General features: G+C 51.4%; 1 protein-coding gene and 1 long non-coding RNA gene across 4 annotated transcripts in view; one reads left to right on the forward strand and one right to left on the reverse strand.

Annotated features, from left to right (window-relative positions):
- Positions 1–1,913: 1,913 nt before the first annotated feature.
- Positions 1,914–19,579, forward strand: part of LEF1 (lymphoid enhancer binding factor 1) — a 53,978-nt gene continuing 36,312 nt past the window's right edge. For all 3 annotated transcript variants that reach the window (XM_042870848.1, XM_042870850.1, XM_042870849.1), the window contains exons 1-3: positions 1,914–2,114; positions 2,723–2,786; positions 4,027–4,160. In XM_042870848.1, the coding sequence (XP_042726782.1) occupies positions 1,914–2,114; positions 2,723–2,786; positions 4,027–4,160 (399 nt within the window). The remainder of the gene's footprint in view (positions 2,115–2,722; positions 2,787–4,026; positions 4,161–19,579) is intronic.
- Positions 14,536–18,801, reverse strand: LOC122179766. Its single transcript, XR_006178824.1, has 3 exons — positions 18,715–18,801; positions 18,145–18,452; positions 14,536–16,211 (listed from the first exon to the last, which is right to left on the reverse strand). It is a non-coding gene; the product is annotated as an uncharacterized LOC122179766 (long non-coding RNA).

Consider the following 19,579-nt stretch of genomic DNA (forward strand, 5'->3'; position numbering starts at 1 on the left):
CTGGACACCTCCGCCTCTCAACGCCCTGAGGCCGTGGGGGCAGCGCTCCACTGGGGCCGGGCCGAGGGCGGCAGCGCTGGGACGCGCCGTCGGGCGGAGCCGCTCGGCTGCGCGGCGCTTTGAAACAAAAGGGTGGGTTTTTCTTTCTTTCTTTTTTTTTTTTTCCTTCTTTCTCTCCTTTATTTATTTATTTATTAAATTTCCTCTGGAGAAGAACTCCGACAGCCTTTATAAAATGGGAGATTTTATTTTTTCTTCCTCTCGGAGAAAACCCGCTCCATCCCTCCTCTCCCTCCCCACCACGCGCGCCGCTCTCCCCCGTAGCTCCGGGCTGGCACGCGTCCAGGCGTCAGGATTTTTTTGGGTATTATTTTTATTACGACGACGGCGATGATTTCCCTCTATTTCCATGCACATTTCGGCTTCGGCTCCCCAAACTCTTTGATCTCCCCCGCTGTCTCCTTACCCGGAAGAAAACCCGGGGCCGGCTCAGCTGGGAGCTCGGCGCACACGTGGGCGCCCTGGCGCGCCTCCATGCTCCTGCCAAATTTAGGCGCACAAAGGGCCCGGGGGGACCGGCGGGGGGGGGATGAAAGGGGCCGCCGGCGGGACATCAAAGCGCCGCCGCCCCGCCCCGCTCCCGCCCTCTCCTATATAGGGGGCGCCGCTCCGCACGCAACCGGGGGGGCTGCGAGTGGGGATCGTGGGTTGTGTGCTTATGTCTCCCTTCCTTCCCCTGCTGTAGGGCTGGGGTAGAGCGGGGCCGGCCGTCGGGGCTGCAAAACAAAATGATCGTAAAATAATCGTTAAAAAAAAAATTATTATTATACATCCCAATTGCTGAAACGGCCAAACGAAGCTAAAAGGTGTGCAAAAATGGAAAAAAAGAAAAAAAAAAAAAAAAACAACCAAAACCTCACGACATCCTGCTATAACGCAATTCTGCGCGCGTATAAAAAACAGGATGCTCAAAACCCGCTGATTTGCAGAAGGACCGGGCAGGTCTTGCAGTGCTGTCCCGGCGCAACGCCCGCGGAGCGCCGTGCGGTGCTCGGGGTGGCTCATCCCGTCCTCGTCTTTCTGTTCCCGCTTTCCTCGTCCGTTTCATTCTATTCTCGCTCGTCCCTCCCGCCGTGCCCCGCTACCTTCTCCCGTCCTCAGCCCTATTCCTTACGGAACCGTCCGGGGGAAGCGGTGCGGAGGCCCCGCGGCCAACGGAGTGCACGGACGAGGTACGGGCTGGGCACGGTGCGCCCCGGCGACGGGGCCGGAATGGCGGGGAGCGGTGGTCCGCAGGATGCCCCGCACCGAACACAACGAGTGGCGTCGCTCCGATGTTTCCCAAGTGAGCGCGTCGGATGCTTTTGTTTGGAATTTTTCTTTAATTTTTTGGTTATCGACAAAATCTTTCCAACGCGTGTTCTCTCCCAGCGGGGCGGAGAGGGGCACCGCTCCCGCAGAGCTCCCGGCTCCGCACGAGCGTACCCGCACGGCGGCCGTCTCGGCAAACTTTCCCGGGGCCCGGCCCGGCCCGGCCCCCTTCCTGCTCCCCCCCCCCCCCCCCCCCCCGCTGCCCCCATCCCACCGCCCCCCGGTGTCACTCACGGCGGTGGCGCCTTTCATCTCCGCCGCCCCCGCCCCTCCCCGACGGCTGGGGCGGGGGGGTTCGGTTCGTCCCGCGCAGCCCCGCGGCCTCCCTACGCCGTTCCCCCCGCGGCGGGCGCCGAGCGCGGAGGCAGCAACTTGGCGAGGACTTCGCGGGGTTTTTTTAATTTATTTATTTTTTTTTTTTTCCCCTTCTTCTCTCCTCCTCCTCCTCTCTCGCCTCCTCCCTCGCCTCCTCCCCCGCCGCTCCTCCCGCTCCCTTCCCGCGGCGGGCCGGCGGCCGCAGCAGACGCCGCGCTGCCGCGAGGATGCCGCAGCTGCCGGGGGCCGGGGGCGGCGGGGGGGACCCGGAGCTCTGCGCCACCGACGAGATGATCCCCTTCAAGGACGAAGGGGACCCCCAGAAGGAGAAGATCTTCGCCGAGATCAGCCACCCCGAGGAGGAGGGCGACCTGGCCGACATCAAGTCCTCGCTGGTCAACGAGTCCGAGATCGCGCCCGGCGCCGAGGTGAGGGGCCGGGGGGCAACGAGGAACCGGGAGGGGCGGCCGAGCCCCGCGGTGGTGGCCGGGCCCCGGCAAAGGCCCCCTCGGCCCGGCCGGGCTCGGCGCGGCGCAAGTCCCGTGGGGCGGGCGGCGGCCCCAGCGCTGCCCCGCACCCCCACGGGCCGTGGGCTCTTGGAGGGGTTCACATTGAACTGTCGGGAAGAAATCCACGACGCTAAAACAACTTCGGAGAGAGCCGCTTGTCGGTGTTCCTGCCTGTTTTCCCTTCTTTTTTTTTTTTTTTTTTTTTTTTTTTTTTTTGTTAATATTTTAATTATTTTTATATATATATATTTTTTTCTCTCTCCTCCTCCCCCCCTCCCAAATATGCAGTAACGAGGGCAACCTTATTTTCCTTTTGCATTTTGGTACCCATTGGGCGTTTCGGCCGCCGGAGCTCGGCGCTTTCCCGCACGCCGCCCCTCGGGCTGCGCTCTGCCCGGTGGAACCAGTGGTGCTGCTCCGCGCCGTCACTGTCCCGTCTTTTGAGGCGGACGGGCGCAGCGAACACCCGCACAGTGACTTCTCCTCTTTTCCTTCCTTCTCTCCGGTGCCGGATTCCCCGCGGCCAGGTTTCCAGGCAGACTCCAGCACAGGATTCCTATCATGACAAGGGCAGGGAGCACCCCGAGGAAGGTGAGAACCGCGTGTCCCGTGTGCTGCTCCCACCTTCGGGCTGCAGTCCGTGTCTGAATTCAGTGTCTGTTGGGGATGGGGGAGCGCTGGGGGAGGAGGTGGATGCGCTGAGCGTTTATCTCCAGTGACCAAATGGTTGTCGAAAAAAAGACTGATAAGGAGGCCACATGGATCCTCGCTGAAGAAATCACTGTTTTTAGGATGTTGGCTTTGACACAGCACAGCCAGCTGTGTTGGGGAGCAGTGTGATTTCCCGCTAACGCATGGTGCCCCTTAAGCCCCTAAGCCTCCATCCGAGCAGCTCTCCTGCTCTGTAACACACCAGTGGTTTGTTGTGGCCAAAGAAATAACAAAGTTTGTGGAATATTGCTTAGAGAGCCGGGCATGTGTACAAAGAACGAGTGCTGTGAAGGACAAAGGCTGTGCTTAATGTGCAGTGGTTATGATCACGGGCTGAAGGAGGTCATCACCTCCACAAGAGTGGGATGCAGCTCAGCCCCAATGCCTGCCGGGACCCTGTGGTTCCTCACAGAACTGGGCACTGCACAGCCGAACAGCTGCAATGTCTGTGCTTATGGCCGTGAGGGAAGATCAGCTCTGCGCAGCTCTTTCTCCTTTTGCATCCTCTGAAAAACTCACCTGCAGGCGGTCTTGCTGCCCAAACCTGTCCCTTTGCAGGACCCGGAGCCAAGCAATTTCCCCACAACATCACCTCCCCCCTAGGCTCTCCCTCCCCGAGGCTGTTCAGCAGCCTTGGCCCTGGGTTTGCCCTGTGCCAGCCCTGCCCTGTGCTCCCGGTTAGGAGAGGAGGGGGTGATTGCCCCTTGTTCTCACCATCTTCTCCCTCCCCTCCTAGCAGTGATGGGGGGAAGCCATGCTGGCAATGCTTCCCAGCCCAGCATCCTGGAGGGATGTGCAACGTGGGGGAAAACTGCTGCTTGAGGAACACGATGTCAGTGCTGGTGTTTCTGCCTACTCTGGAGGGGACTGTCGAAATAAATGAGTTGCTCTGAGGGTGTGTTGCACTGGCCCCTCACAAAGTGCAGTGACTCCTTTAAGAATTAACTCTTCTTCAAAAAAATGTGGTTACAAATTGCTGGGACTGCTTTCTGCCAGAAATAATTGCCATAAGCAAGGGAATGTTCTCAGGCAGAACGTTTCCGTGAATGCATAGTACCTGTTTAAGTGCTCTGAGGTGCACGCGTGGGGAATAACACCCTCATTGTCTCCTCTTCCGCAGGAAAGCATCCTGACGGCGGCTTGTACAGCAAGGGACCATCGTACTCTGGTTACTCGGGGTATATCATGATGCCAAATATGAACAACGACCCGTACATGCCTAACGGATCTCTGTCGCCACCCATCCCCAGAACAGTGAGTTCTCTCCCCGAAGACTTTTCGGGGTTCCTCCGTCGGTCACACAGCGTGTGGACGCAGCGTGCGTTCGGGCTGTGGCAGTGTCGGTCGCGGTCCCGGTGGAAGAGCCGAACCCCGTGACGAACTGCAGCGCTCGTAGTGGGGCCGGGGGAGTCCTGCTTTACACTGCGGGATAATGTGCGGTGGGGTGATGTAAATGCCGTCTTTGTAGTCGCGAGGACAGATGTGAATTTTCTGGCGTTAACTCTTTGTTTGTTGAGGAGTCTCGAGGGCTGCAGCAGGGCTGCTCAAGCTGCCTGTCAGCGAGATGAAAAGGCTCACTCCGCTTTTTGCCACCAGATACGGTATCGCCGGCTGCTGATTGACATTGATGCCCGCCATCGGTTGCTCCATGCAAAAAGGCTTTGTGCATCGGGGAGCAGCGCTCGGGATCGGCTCCCTCCCCACGGCACGCAGCATCACACTGGGGATTGGGGCAGCCGCTGCTAGCTGTGGGACGGTCCCTCTGCTCACGGTGCTGTAGGTGCCTTTGCGGATGGATCTTATCACACTTTCATTTTTGGATAGGAAATACCTTTATGAATGGATCTTAGTGTCTTTATAGTTTTGGGTAGTAAATTCCACTGAGTATGTGTAGAGGGTGATGGGAAGACAATATTGTAACGATGATGGTTATATTGTCTACCTATCAATTGTGGAAGTTATATTAGAGTGGAGCAGGAAACAAAAAAATTACAATTTTTTTCCCATCCGTTCCCCAGCTCTTGGAAGGGCAGGGAGTGTGCCTTATCCTTGCCAGCCTGGTGCAATAAGTCAACCTATCTAATGTCGAGTGGGCAATGGGGAAGGGCAGTATTCCCCCATGCCTCACTCCAGAGGCGGGCGCTGCATGCATGTGACTTCAGCTGAGACGCGATCACAAACCCCACCCATTGCACGTACCCAGAGCTGGAGTTGTAGTGTCATGGATGTGTCTTCAGTCTCCATCTTCTGTACACCTAGGAGCTAGTTTGGAGCAACCTGTCAGAGAAGAGGCTGCCGCTTTTGTTTTCGTGTGATTTAGAACTGAAATGTCATTATTCTTCTTGTGGTGCTGCACCTCCTCTTAATTCTGGTCCAGAAAAAAAGCATTAAGATGAACAGTTCACTGTGGGCCTCAGGTACCAGGGAGGACAGTACTCGAGAAGGCAGCCCAGGTGTCTGCAGCTTCAGGCACCAAAAGTTTTTCCAGATCCTCATGGTGCTGTGTGGCTGCAGGCACTGAAGCCCCACTCCTCTGCATGCTTCACTTCTGCTGATAAGTAGGGAGAGCTCCTTGAGGAGAAATAACCCACACAGAAGCATTTTACTGCTGCTGTAACATTTCTGAAGTCCTGTTAGAGGCATGCACCTTCTTTTTGTTTTTTTAAGCTGTGTCTCTCAGACATATGCAGGAGCATGCTCTGCTGGGGATATGAAGATTTTGCATCTCTAGTGCATCGAATTGCTGTTTCTACCCCACTGTCAGTCTGGGTCCCATCTCGCTGGCCCTGGCACAGCTGCTTTGCATGCTGTCCCCATCCCACAGCCGGGGATTAGCATCCCTGTCACTCCGGCCCTTCCGAGGCATTGGATTCACTTAAGAAAATTGCATTCAGAATAACTTAATCTAGCAAGCCAACGGCTTCTATTTTGAGACTTGGATCTTGTGGATGTGTTTATTTAGCTTGGGTTTCCCACTTCAAAGGAATCTGTCCTCTCAGCAAGAAAGTGATTGAGCACTTAAATAAAAACGTATTCATTCAATCTTTGGGGCTGAACGAAAAGTACAGTAGGGAGCTAATGCGCGTGCCAGCTTTGCTGATTGGCCAGGGATCGTCCCCACAAAGGGGAAGAAACGCGGTCAGAGCTGCTCCAGAGGAGTCCATCCCTGCTGTCTGCTATGGGGAGTTGGGTTCTGGGTGTCTTGGTATGTCATCTTCAGAAGTACCCAACCACTCATGCAGAAGTGCACGATGATGGAGCTGGAGGGTGTCCTCACTGTTCATCTGTTCTCTCTGTGTGTCTGTGAGTGTAGGTGATGTTGGAGGAGGACCTTGGTCAGCAGGCACTGCAGGTGTAAAGTGACATGGCTGTAATGGGATCTTTGTCAGATGGGCAGTGGGACTGGAGCAGTGGGCACGCAGTGATCGCCCGCAGCTGATTTTGGTGCCTCTGGAATGGAGAGCAGCGCACTTCAGCAAGGTGTCCTGTGGAGTGTGCTTCTGGTTCATGCTCCCTGTGGCATCACCTGCTTGGGAGCAGCCTTGAGACTCTATGTCCACTATTTTCTGCTTCTTTCTGTGTTTCAAAACTGCCTCTTTTTGTGACCGCATCTCTCCACAGTTTTAGCTTATCTTCGTGTTTTGATCTTTCTTTGAATCATAGGATCATTAAAGTTGGAAAATACCAATAAGGTAATTCACTTCAACCATCAACCTGTCCCCACCATTCTCACTGAACCGTGTCAGTCAGTGTGGAAAATTTTTATTTCAACATTCTTTTCCTCTCAAAGCTGAAATAGAACATCATACCAAACACTGTGAAGGACAGTGTCCAAGTCTTGCATAAATCCACCATTAAAAAAATTGCAATTTGGAGAACAAAATTAGACGCATCAGTATTTTTCAAATGAATGCCATGCCTGGTGAGAATTTATTTCCCCTGCAGTTGTGTTAAAATGCAGATAAACTGCATCTAATGGTGGAGGTGTGTTCAGGTGGTGCACTGCTACCCTCTTGCCAGGTACTAAATGCCTGCAAAGTCTGGCTGTGGGATGCCCTGTCCGACAGCACATCAGGTCGGGCGATGCTCGTGCTCAGCATAGATGGGAAGAGCAGTTTCCCTGCCCTGGGAAGGAAAGCTTTTGGTTTTGCTGTCCTGTGACATTGTAACACTGAGTTACATCAGTGCTGTTCCAGCTGCCTGGCTCTCTGCTGTGTGCTGCTGGCATTTAACCTGACAAGTGAGTTGGAATGGATCAAGTTGGGTTTGGAAAAATTGTTATCCAAATCCCTCTCTTTCCCACACACTTTATTCAGTATCTTCAATACCCATGGAATAGGGAGAAGAGGAGGCTGTAATGGATTTAACGAGAAAAAATGAAAGAAACACAAAAAAAGCTTAGCTCTTAAGTTTGTGGTTTTGTTGTGATTTCTTTTCCTCTTTCTGTTATTTTGAGAATATTTCTAAGGCATCGAGACCCTGCTTGAGATGTAAATCTCCATGAGGAAAACTCATAATAGCTGCAAAAAAATGCCAATTTGTTAGGCAGCTCCTCCGCCAGTCTGACAGCGTTCTTAGGCTGGCAGCAAACTACACTCCTTATCAGAGTGACCTGTGGCAGATGGCGTCATACTTTGGAGTAAGGAATATGAAGGCATTCTGGGAGAGTTGGTCAGCTTGATCTGGCTGTAGGTGCCCCTGTTCATTGCAGGGGAGTTGGCGTAGATGACATCTAAGGGTCCTTCCCAACTTAAACAATTCCATGATTCTATGAAATGCTGTCTGAATCAGAACCTCGTTAATGAAAGGATCTCCCAAAACAGCCTGTACAAAAAGCGTTTCCTCTTACTCCGAAGCCTGTAATTTTTTCTTTGTTTTGTTTTGTTTCTAGGGATGTGTGTGAGAATTTTGCAGACTAATTGGGCAGATTGAGAAGTATCATTGCATCAGGAAATCTGGCTTAGACAAAGCTGGTTCGATGACTCTTGTGTTTGGGTTTTTGAGGGGAGTGGGGTTACACAGAGGTTTTGTGGAGCTTCTCCTCCAGGTCCAGCTGCATAGCTGCAGGTAAACACGTCTTGTTTGTCAAATAGTTGTGTTCAATGTCCAAAATATCCTGTTTTGCTTAAAGAACTTTTCATCCTGATGTCTTCTGGACAAAGTGTTTTCCAGGGTCAGACTTGCATTCTTGCTCTGGAGGCAACCATTTCTAGCCATGAAGCCCTTAACACACAGGTTCTGTGGGCTGGCTTTGAGCTGTCCCCTGTCACCTGTTCCTTGCCTCTATGTCACTGCTGGGTGACTTCACACCGCAGGGCTGGGCTGCTTGAGGCTGGGATGTGAGCCTGGGGGGCAGTGCAAGTTGCTAGGCTGTGGCTGGGCTGAGGGTGGAGCAAAAGTATGAGCCTGTGCAATTAAGCATGAAATAGGTAAGTTCTTTGGATAATTACCTGGCGCTGTGTTGAGCTTGAGGACATGACCCGTGGGAATGGCTGTGGGCTGGTAAGCTGTGGGCAGATGGAGGGGAGATGTCCACCTGGTCCCCCAGCATGAAATAGGGCCACAGGCTGAGAGGACTTGTCTGGAAACAGGGAGCCTGATGAGAAATGTTCAGGAGGTGATGGCAGAGGTGGGAGCAAAATACACAGCCCCTGAGCATCCTTTGGGAACCCATCTGGATGACAGCTCCTCTCTAAAGATATGTTTTTGTGGTGGTGCTTCTTTGTCTTGTCTTGCTTTCATGAAAACTAACCAGAAGTCTGAGAAAGTAAAAACTGGAATGTATGCGGAGTAGGAACTAAGAGAAGTTCTCAACACCTCTATCTGATTAAAAGCAATGCTGATAAGAAGGAGGTTCCTGGCAGTGCTGGCTTGGCTGTTTTGTACACTGTCTTGCCATAAAGGACCAGAGAATTCTGATGAAGTTTTTAAGAAAAAGCAGGGAGGAACTTAAAAAAAAAGAGTGTAAAAACCTTTTGTCAAAAAGCACATTTTGATCTTTTCCCTTTCTATTCCCGGCCACTCTAGCAGCACCAGTATCTTCCCCCTCTTCTGTTTCTCATATTTATTGCCACACAGGGATGCAGGCTGCTTGCTCCCAGCACCGTGATGTGGACTTTTACTTCTTTCTCAGTCCCTCTGTTAGAAATCCAGCACAAATGGGACCAGATAATGAGCACAGCGCACTCCCTCCCCTGGGAAGCTGCTGTCCATCCTGTGCTCCTCCAGCTTCTAAGCTCCTTCAGCATCCAGGAAAATAAGCAGCAATTATAGTGAAAAGTACTTTTTCATCCCAGTAATGGCTTGATACTGAGAGGCAGGGTTGCAGCATTGCATGGACCTGACTTCTGATGCTGTTTCAGAAACCTCTGCGATGCTATATGGATTGCCCGCTGGGGTTGGTGTTTGTGTGCCCATGCCTGGGGCTCCTGATGGAATGGATGGACAGACAGACAGAGGAGCGGGATGTTCTAGCACCCTGGCAGCTGGCAGCTCTGGCACCTCATGCTCCTCTTCAGCGCTGCTTTGTGGGCATTTTCTTGTCCTCAGGGCAGGCACTGAAGCCACAGAGGAGCGATCTCTCAGGGTGTGCAGAAGGAGGAGTAATTCTCTGGGGATGGAGGAAGAGTAGAGGGGCAGAAAAAAAAACAACGAATGCGCGTTGGATTAACATTGGAAAGGCTTCTTTTTTAATGCTGTTCAAAATTGAGCTTTTGTGTTGTGGTAAAGAGATGGCTTGCTATGTTTGCCACCACTTTCAGCCTCAGTGTGGCTGTGTGTGTGCCGAGGAATGGCCAAATTATCCCTGAGACAGTACCAACGATCCAGGTAGTGACAAGGACGTTGGCTTGGTGTCCACAGGGAAGGAGGGCAAGTCCCTTGCTGCCGTCTCTGAAACGGGGCTGTGGTGACTGCAGGGAAAAAGGAGCTCTGGAATAGCAGAAGGCAAATGATGCAGCTAAGAGGGAATTATTTTTATTGCTAATACACGAGTGCTCTTAACGTCTAATTCTTTACAGCTTATAACGTTTAATTCTTTACAGCTCATGCTTTATTTACACATTCTTCGCTTCTCAGCACTCCGCACGCCGTAGTGGCAGTGAGCGTATTTCAAAACTACTGTTCAGAATGAATAGAAGTGTTTGTTGAAGCAGCAGCAGTGCTCCGGACAGGAGCGGCTCAGCTGTGCGGCATCCCTGGCTCTGCCTCCCATCCTCCCTGTCCTCTCTCTTCCCACCGGTTCATTTTAAGGCTTCCCTGGAAATGTGTTCCCTGGACAGTGTGGGCGTGTGTTTAATCAAAGCTTGGGGCCGCCTTTCTAGCTATAGAGATTTTTGCCTTTGTGCTCACTTGTGAGGGCAGGGGAGGAGGGGATAGAGGGCAGGAGCATCCAGCACCCCCGAAAATAGCTCTGTGGTGATCTTTAAGGCAGCGTTACGGCTGTTGTGTGGCTGGAGCAGAGGAAATCTCAGAAGGAGCTATGAAGTGCTTTATACTTCCAGATCGCTGGTTATCTTCCCAGATAACTGATGGGGATTTAATGCTCGTTCGCCACGTGTTGTGCCTGGTTTAGGCTAAACGAACTGCTGTCAGTTTACTACAAGGAGCTGCAGAGGGAAGCAGCACCCAGGGCATCTGTAGCATTTTGCCTTGCATCAGGTGCTAGAAGTCACTAAATGCACCGTGAGTCACAATATTTTTTCCCGATTTGACTCGCTTACCCAATCATATTTTTACTTCACCCTTTAGGCTTGAAAAAACATGTGCATAATCAGTTCATTTTGTGTGGTCTAGGCTATAAAAATGCCCCCTCTGTTCTTTCCATATGAAAAACGTGTTTTTAATTTTGGGGAACTTATATAATTTTCTGTGCTTTCTTTTGTATTTCAGATTGAAAACAAATGCTGCCTTTCCCTAACTTTGCATGTTCCAATTACGGAGTTGTGAAAATAAGTCATCCCTCAGCTTTTGTTACTTTAAAACAGCTATCGGTGATGTCAGAGTCAATACTAAAAGCATTAAGAATGCTGGCAGAATGTAATGCAGCTGCAATCCAACATGATGTTGGAAATGGGGTTGAGAGCATAAAGGCTTTCCATATTCCCAGGGCGCACAACTGCTCGCGGCCTTGGCTTTGATCTCTTCAAAGGCTGCTGCCTCCTCCTCGATGGAGAGACTTGGCTGCCACTCGCTCGCATTGAAAAAAGGCAGAGGTCTCTATTCAGGCAGAAATCAATCACTGTGCAGGAACAATTATGTGTAATTCAACCATCATGAAAACAGGACGAGATTATGGGTTTGTTACCTGAGTGACTGCGTGGAGATGGGGAGCAGCGGACACTGGCGTCCCGCTGGCACGCTGCATCTCGGTGACAATTAGGGACGTGTGAGCGGTGCAGCGGGCGGGGGCGGCAGGATGACAAATGCTGGTCACGCCGTCCAGCAGAGCAGAAAATGAGGTTACAATTGGGAGATAATGTTTGCATATGTAACCATATTTCAGCAAGCTGGGCAACTTCAGGGAGCGGAGTAGATGGGGTATCGTAAACAGCACCGCTGTGCGTGGCGAGCTCTGCGACCTCGGCGTGAGAAACCCGGGCCACCACGTCCTAATGAGCTGCCTGCTGGACGCAGCCTGAGGGCAAGAATTTCCTAAAAGAAGCCAGCTCCAGCCCTGAGGGCAAAGGGAGCACATGGGAGCGGGTTAGCGCGCTGTCCCCTCCCTCTGCCTTCCCTCGTCGGAGGGGATTTGTTTCGCCTCGCGGCAGCGCATCCCCAAACACAGCGTTCTCGGATTTGCATGGCAACGTTTTGGCAGTAGTAGACTGCCAGGGGTGTGACATGACGGTCAAAATATCTTCTGATTTATAATGGCCTCCTTTAATTAGGAACTTGGTGCTTTTTTTGCACAAAGTGAGCAATGGCGCACTGTCTATTAAAAAGGGAAAGAACCGGCGTGCATAGTATCAGCCACGGGAATATTTATTTCAAGTGTTATTGCCTATAAAGTCTTAAAATAGTTTTCCTCCCAAAAAGGCAAAATAAAACACAGATGACTGATTATAGAATGGTATCCCTGCTCAGCTCGGTACATAGGACACGCTTCACCTTTTATACTGCTCATGCCTAGACATCAGAGGCACAAGAAGCTGCTTTGAGTTACAGATCTTCAAACAATAAGTCAAAACAAAAAATCAATCCCTCCAGTCCCTGGGTGCAGTTAGCTAAAGATAAAAGAGAAAAATAAAGTTATGCTAAAGCAGATAGAGGAAAGGAACAGATATGCCAAGGAAACACAGAGGACAAGTGCAGAGCTGAAGTGGGCCCAGTGTGAGCCAACATCAATGAATTTTTATCTTATCAAAAAGTTTTAGGGTTGCCAGTTCATTTCAGACTGGATCACTCTGCTCCAGGGTTGCCTGGAGCCTTGCCTTCAGCACAAGCTGCTCTCCCCACCCTCACACACCTCCTGCATGCCCCTAAATGCCGAGGCAGGGGGCTAGGCTGTGCCTCTCCCTCCCTGCAAAACCGCTGCAGACTGCAGCAGTGAACTGAGGGCTCTGAAAAATCCCTTCAAAGATGAACTGTGATTTCTGATTAAATGTTTGGTGAAAAATGTGGAATCTCAAACAAAAACAACGAAGGCATTTTCTTATGGTGATATGTTCCCACTTCCCCATGCCTTGCTGTGCATTTAAATCGTATAGGGATGTTTTTAACATAGGAAAAAAAAAAGAGCAGTCTTATTTATCTTTTTTGATCATTGGCTGACTCATTATATTTTTGATGCCAGCTGTCTTGACTGAATTGAGCACATGGCTCAAGCCTTTGCCTACAAGGAGGAGAGCGTCATACCCCATGGCCCTGATATGTGTCTGGATAGATCCAAGAACACAGAACTAGTTGGGAACACTGATTGGTAGAGGTGGGAAGTCTGACTGATGTCAATCATGGGACGGCAGATCAGACAGGGACATGTCGTGGCCGTAAACAAAGTGCAGGGGACCAGCAGATGTACTGGGCTGGAGGCGCTGATGCTTGGTGCTGCTGTTGCTGTGGGTTTGAGGGGATTTCAGAGAGCTGCTTGCTAACCTGCTGCTGGCTCTTCTCACTTCAGGCTGCTCTGAGAGAAATGTATGTCACGCTTTTCTGTGTAAACAATGACATCAGCTGCTATAGAGATGTTTATAGGATTGCGAACTGAAAGGAGAAGAGTTAATTAATGAGCATAGATGTTACTGTGAGATATGGTGTGAGAGACGAGGCCCACAGTGTGAAAAACCAACACCTTCCATCTGATTTCCGTAAGCTGGAAGTTGCCCCACACAGCATAAATGCTCACTCAGTTCAAAAAAAAAGAAACAACAGCATGTAAAGATGTGTAGCTTGATATCTAATCCCATTCATCCCTGTGTCGATTAAAGAGGTCAAATAAAGAAAATTGCTTTGGTTTTTTTAGTAGCTGTCCCCTGGGTTGCCAGCAGCAGGGGTTGAGCTGGGGCTGGAGCTGTCCCGCCAATGCCAGCCTGTTTCTTCTGGTCCCACTGGTTGGTGACATTGTCTGGGCAGGACATCATGTGTGCTGCAAAAGTGCAAGCAGGTCTGTGGCTTGGCAATGGAAATCCCAGGTGTGGGACGTGCTGCTTGCTGACTGAGGGAGAAGCTGTGGTAGGGACAGCTGATGCCTAGGCAGAGAGCAGAAGGTCATGACAAAATGAGAAATCCTGTACAGAAAAGACATGTGGTGCCTTCTGATCTTGTTTCCTTCCTGAAGGATGCAAAGCACAAGTTTCGAAACGTGCTGGTTTGAAGCAGGATGAACCAGGAGGCTTTCAGCCAAGCCTGGGGCCGGGGCTCAATCAGCCAAACCTGAAGTGGAAGGTGCTGTAGCCAACCCTGCAGAGTGCTTTGCTTGTTTTTGTTTGATGCTTGCACTCTGCAGACACAAAGGAGCGAATGGAGCTGTGGGCTTCTTCTGCCCAGGGTGCCCAGGCAGCTGCCTGCCTTCTCTGTTTCAAACCTGGAGATGGAGTGTCACAGAGGAATGTGCTTGCTGGCCTTGTGCTTCTCAGCATGAGGCTTTTCTCCCTTTGTCTTTCTCAACCTGGCCATGCCAAATGTCCCAACAACAGCAGAGCAGTAACGCTCCTCATTTAGGGCACCTCACTGAAGCACTTGCATTTCAACAGCACAGATGCAACTCTGATGCGCCAAAGGACACTATGGATGCCCCATAGTATGTGTTCCTCTCTGGAGAAGACAGCCAGGTCGGGACCCCTGGAAGGGCACCTGGACAGGTGGTGGCTGCTGGTAGACACATCTGTGACTTGTCTTCACCAGAGCAGACAGAGCCCTGGGGGATGTGTTGGCTCAGAGACCTGTCCCAGTGCAGCCCAGCCTGCAATAGGAGGCAGATGTTTGCAGAGTGTGTTATGGAAATCAGACCAGTCAAAACTTGACTGGCCTACAGTAATGCTCCTCTCCTCACAACAGTGGCAGCTGAGTTTTCTTTGGCCGGAGATAGGAAAGAATTGCTGTGCTGGGCTACATTCTGGGCTGCAGCCTGAATGAGGCAGCCAGGGCCTGCCCTGCCATTCCCAGTCCTTGATATGCCCAGGACACCCCATGCAGGCTTCCCATCCCCATCCCCATCCTCTTGTCCTAGCCCCATGGGAGCAGTAGCGATGATGGCAGAGTTGTGCAGCTGTCAATTTGCATGTCTGCCCACGCCAGCAGCTCACGCGACACCCTACCACATCCAGCGTGGCCCCAAGCACACAGTCACCTGCCAGCACCCTGCAGTACAACTCAGCAGGGATTGCTAGCGTGCACTGCATCACCAGCTTGTTGGGGCTGGGCATAAGGGAGGCCATCTCCAGCACTCCCCTGGCAGCCTGAGCAGCTGGACCTGCAGAAGTATTGAATTAGCTTTGTTATACTGCTGATCTGGAGTAATTACTGGTGTAAGCCGATGCAGTCCCATTATTGCTGATGGGATTGTGGCTCTTCATGTCACAGGTGAATTGGGCTCAATTAACCGGAGCTGTGGTCTTAATTAGATGCTCTTCTCTCCAAGTCTCCTTACAGAGGTGGGACATCTGTTCCACCTCACTGCCCCACAATCCCCTGAGAGGAGATGGCTGCACGTTTCCCTGGGTACAACACAGCATCCTCACCTGGGGAACAGGACCCATCACAAGGCCATGCCCATCTGCTGGAGGGGCCCTTCCTAAGTCACCACTTGCTCCACTAAATATAGCACCTCCTGGGCTCTATTTCTGGCACACATTTTAGGTGCCGGGAGCCCTATGGGACCCCCACTGCTGAGTGTGGCAGGAGAAGCAGCAGCTTCCTGAGGGCCTGCGTCCTTCCCTGCCAGGAAGGATGTGCTTGGGACGGAAAGCTTGCGTGGGGCTGCCTGGCCGGCTGCTGCCAGACAGACGGTGTGACAGCTGATGGCTGTCTCCCCCCCAGCTAACCAAGAGTTCCTTCCTCTGCCTGCTCAAAGCTTCTTTTCCATTTTGCCCCTCTTTAAAAGCTCATGAGAAAGTAGCCAGCTGAAGTCCTCTGTTTGCCAATGACACAGCTATTGGGACAAGACTAAACATGTGGTTGAGGGCTGGTTGGGTGCACAGACTCCAGCAAACCCCTCTCAAACCACTTCCCTCTGTCGCCCTGGGACTCGTCAGGGTCGTTGTCGCTATCCTTCGCGTGTCAGCTTGTGAGCCGGAAAGTGTCTGCAGATAGCAAGGAAGGGACCAGCAGCTGGAGTCCCCAGCAGTGCTTGGGGATGGTGGAGGTCATGTTTTCTCACGGCCTTGCCAGAGTCCTTGCATTGGGAAGTTGAGGAGCTGTGGGCAGCTGCAGGGGCTGCTAGTCTCCTGCTGGGCTCCCCAGGAGTGCAGGTCAGTGCTCCGTGCTGATGCCTCATGCTTTACACTCATTTTCCTGGCTTGGCATTGCTTTGAACTCTTGCTGTAGATGCTCATTCTGCAGATGTTCTAAAATTACATTTTTGGAGGCTTGCTTGGGCTGGGGTGGGACGGTGCCTCCAGAGGATCCTCAGGAAAGGGTTGCTTGAGCCGTCTTGCCTGTAATCCGCCGGCCTTAACAAAGGACCCCTCATTTCTCAGCAAGTGTGCAGGTGCGAGACTGGTGCTTAACGCCCTGGGGTCTGCGATACCAAAACATGCCTGTCACTGCTTGAAGGGCAGGCACAGAGGAAGATGCTGTTATTTTGGTTTGCAATGGTTGCTTCGCTGCCGAGATAAGCGGTGGTGGGTGGCATGCACATCAGACGCTACCCTGCACTCAAAAAACAGAAAACAAACAAAACTGAGATAAGCATTGCTTTAAGGAAGATCAAAAACTTGTCTGTGTTTTTCCTCGCCGTGGGAGAACTATGGTCCTACCACCAGATCAAATGCAGGTTAGTGTAGTGTTGTGTGTATACACAATGCTCTTGTGCAAAAAAGTGGCAAATGAACACAGTTACCAAGAGGATATGACAGGTTTGTTGTGCATCATCTCGCTGACATGCCAAGAAAACACTCTGAAAAAGTTATTTGTGTTTCGATGCAGATGCTCAAACATTCCCACACAGCAGTGGGAGGCAGGGAGATGGCTGTTTCAGGTAGGAAGGGCACAAAACTTGTTTCTGATTACTTTGTCTTCTTCAGTAGACGGTGCATTGTTGCTTTCTCAGCCTGCTTTGTTTTCATTTCACCAGGGCTTTGCTGGAGCAGCAGCTCCTGTCTGCACTCAGTTAATTACATACCTCCTGATGCACTTTCAGCCCTGTCACCCCAGATGGGTCAAAACCCAATGGTTGGATGAAAGCACAGTACTGCTGAGCTGTATTTTCTTGCTGAAGGCTTATGTGCATCTTCCTTTCACTTGCGTAGCTTGCATACATCGGGCTGCTCTCTGCTGCTATTGCTGTGGAATAAGTAACTCTCTAAACTTAGCTCTGATCCCAGCCATCTTTCCCTGGAGATGCACGCTGCTTCTTTCTTCCGCAGTTGCCAACAGGCAGGTTGCATTCATCCCACGTATCCAAGATCCTCTGATGGTGCTTGGTGACATCCCTGCTTCCTTGAGCGTTGCTCCGGTGCATCCATCTTGGGGATGGCTTGGGGAGCTGCCACTGGGAGGGCACACAGGCAGCTCTCCTCTCTCAGTGAATTCCTGTGCCAGCTGGGTAATGGGGGGAGATTAATGACTGCCTTGGAAGCCAGTTATCCAGCATGCCGGCCGGAGGGCAAGCATCGTGATAGTTGCAGCAGCTGGTTTGGAAAGGAGGGAAATGAAGGGAAGATAAAATTGCACGCCCAGAATGCCAGGGTAGCCTGTGTTCATGCTTTGATGTCTTCTCCCTCCACACCCTCCTGTGGGTTAAAAATGAAACTAGACTGCATTTATAATGGGTGTGTGAATATCTGTATTTAGCTGCAGCAAGCAAGCTTTTGGGCTGGAGCCTTGTGTGTGTGTGTGGTGTTGGAGAGATGCAGCTGGGAGTGAGGCAGGGAGCCTTCTGTGCCCTGCTGTGGGGACACACAGACACACACCCATCAAGCCCACTGATTCGGATCCGCAGCCTAACAAATCCCAACAGGCATGGATGTGAGAGGAGACAAGGGGAGACTCAGCACCCTTTTGTTCCTCCTTAATGGTGCTGAAGGTTGTAGGTCAGCATGCAGGCTCCCCCTGCCCCTCTTTGTGACCACAGTCAGATTGGTGGCCAGGACAGTGACTCCACACAATAAACAGACAGCAGCAAACCCACCTCAAATTCCCTGGAACCGATGTGTACAACTGGAAAAGCAGGGCTGAGAGACTGGAAGGAACAGCACCCTCCTTCTGCCAAGGCACTTCTAAGTGTGCAAACAGGAGCTCCTCCAGCCTGCCGGCTGCACACCAGAAGGCGGCTTGGGTGAACAGAGCTGCTCCTGCTATTGTGCAACACCACTGCATCCACTTCTGCATGGCATGCTTTAATCAGCAGCCCTCCCTCTGGCCCCCAGGCCTCAAAATTCCACAAAACCCAATTAACAGAGATGAGAGAACTCCAGCATGTATACATATGAAATTTCAGAAGGCTAAAGAGGAGACTCCTAATACCGTAAAGCCTGCCCTAAAGTAAAATTTGCATCTGAAATCTACATAGCTAACCCCTGCAAGGAAGACAGGATCGTTGAGTACGCTGCTTCCCCCCCCCCCCAGGTAAGGGGTAACTTACCCAGGTTTTGTTGGATTTGACTCCGGTCACTTTGCAGCCAGGTAGCACTGCAGAGCTGATGCAGCACCAGCCCTGCATGAGGTGCCAGCCCTGCATGCAGCACAGCTGCCTCTATAGGAGAGCAGCAGCTCTGGAGGATCAGGACAACTTCTCCTGTTGAGCAGCCCAATGCAGAGTACTTATACAGGCTCATTAGGGGGAAGCATTAAAGACTCAGCTAATTAGCACCCACCAATTCAGCGCATTGAGCCCAGGTGTTTTGTGCTTTGTTGACCCAATGGTATACTGGCTTGTTCAGGTTGCCTGCCCTGAGAAAAACAAAAAACAAAACAAACAAAAAACTCAGCAAAGGCAGTCCTTTTATAGTACAGGTTAAATGTTCAGAGAGGAACTGATGAAAGAAATGACTTAGCCCTTCCAGATCAATCCTTTGTTTTACCATCTCGTTTGTTTCAGATACACAGTTTCTCCTTCTATTATCCTACCTGTGGCTTAATTGCATACTAATGCTTCTGTGGCTGTGCTCATTTTTGAATCTTCATATGCATGCCTTCAGTAAGAATGGCACACCTCTTCAACTGGGAGAAGCCAGGTGAGAGCTGAAACCCCTTGCTCAAATTCCTCCAGAAGCACAGCACAGCCCCTGGCAGGGCAGGGGGATCAGGCAGCGTGCTGGCAGCCCAGGTAAGCGCTTCACTGCCAAAACACGAGGCCTCAAAGCTGCTTTTTTTATTACCTCCGGATTCTGCAGAGGGCTCGTTATCTCACGCCGCGAGCCAGCATGATCAAAGCCCCAGGAAAGGTCAGGCATTCCTGCAGGAGCCACACTCAACCAACACTCCCCCAACCCACAACACCTCCTGAAATCCTTTATCTCACTAACGAGCCAGCCTACGGATTAGCCAGCCCTGCCTCAGCTTGATGGTGAGAGCACCCAACACCTGGCCTGGGTTTTCTGAAGAGAAGAGTATTTTTTTTCTTTTATTCTTTATGATTTTGTTTTGTGAAGGAGGCAGAGTTTCCTTCCCCTACCTTAACGCAGGGGAGCTCGATGCTGAGAAAAAGATGTATCTCCATGCCACGCCGAAGAACCTGATTTTCTCACGATGTCGGCTTCTGGTATAGCACACAAAGTGATACAAATGGTGAATTGAGAAATCCTGCACCTGAAAAATCATCCGTGGCACCTTCCAGTGAGAGGAAGTTGCTCTCTCAATGCTTGACTGGCCTGTTAGCCCACAAGAACACAGTTGTCACCCCTGCCACTCTTGGAGGTGCAGGAGAGTGTAACTTGCAAGGAAAATCCAACTATCCCTAATAACGGGGCAGTGGTAAACTTCAGAAGTGCCTCTTCTACCACGTAATCCTTGCATAGTGTTGGAGGTTCACTTGAGGCTGGACTGCGGAGCGACCCCTTGTCACAGGCAGGGTGCTG

The sequence above is a fragment of the Lagopus leucura genome, unplaced genomic scaffold, assembly GCF_019238085.1.
Source record: "Lagopus leucura isolate 7727_CA_CO unplaced genomic scaffold, USGS_WTPT01 Super-Scaffold_100004, whole genome shotgun sequence".
Taxonomy (NCBI): domain Eukaryota; kingdom Metazoa; phylum Chordata; class Aves; order Galliformes; family Phasianidae; genus Lagopus; species Lagopus leucura.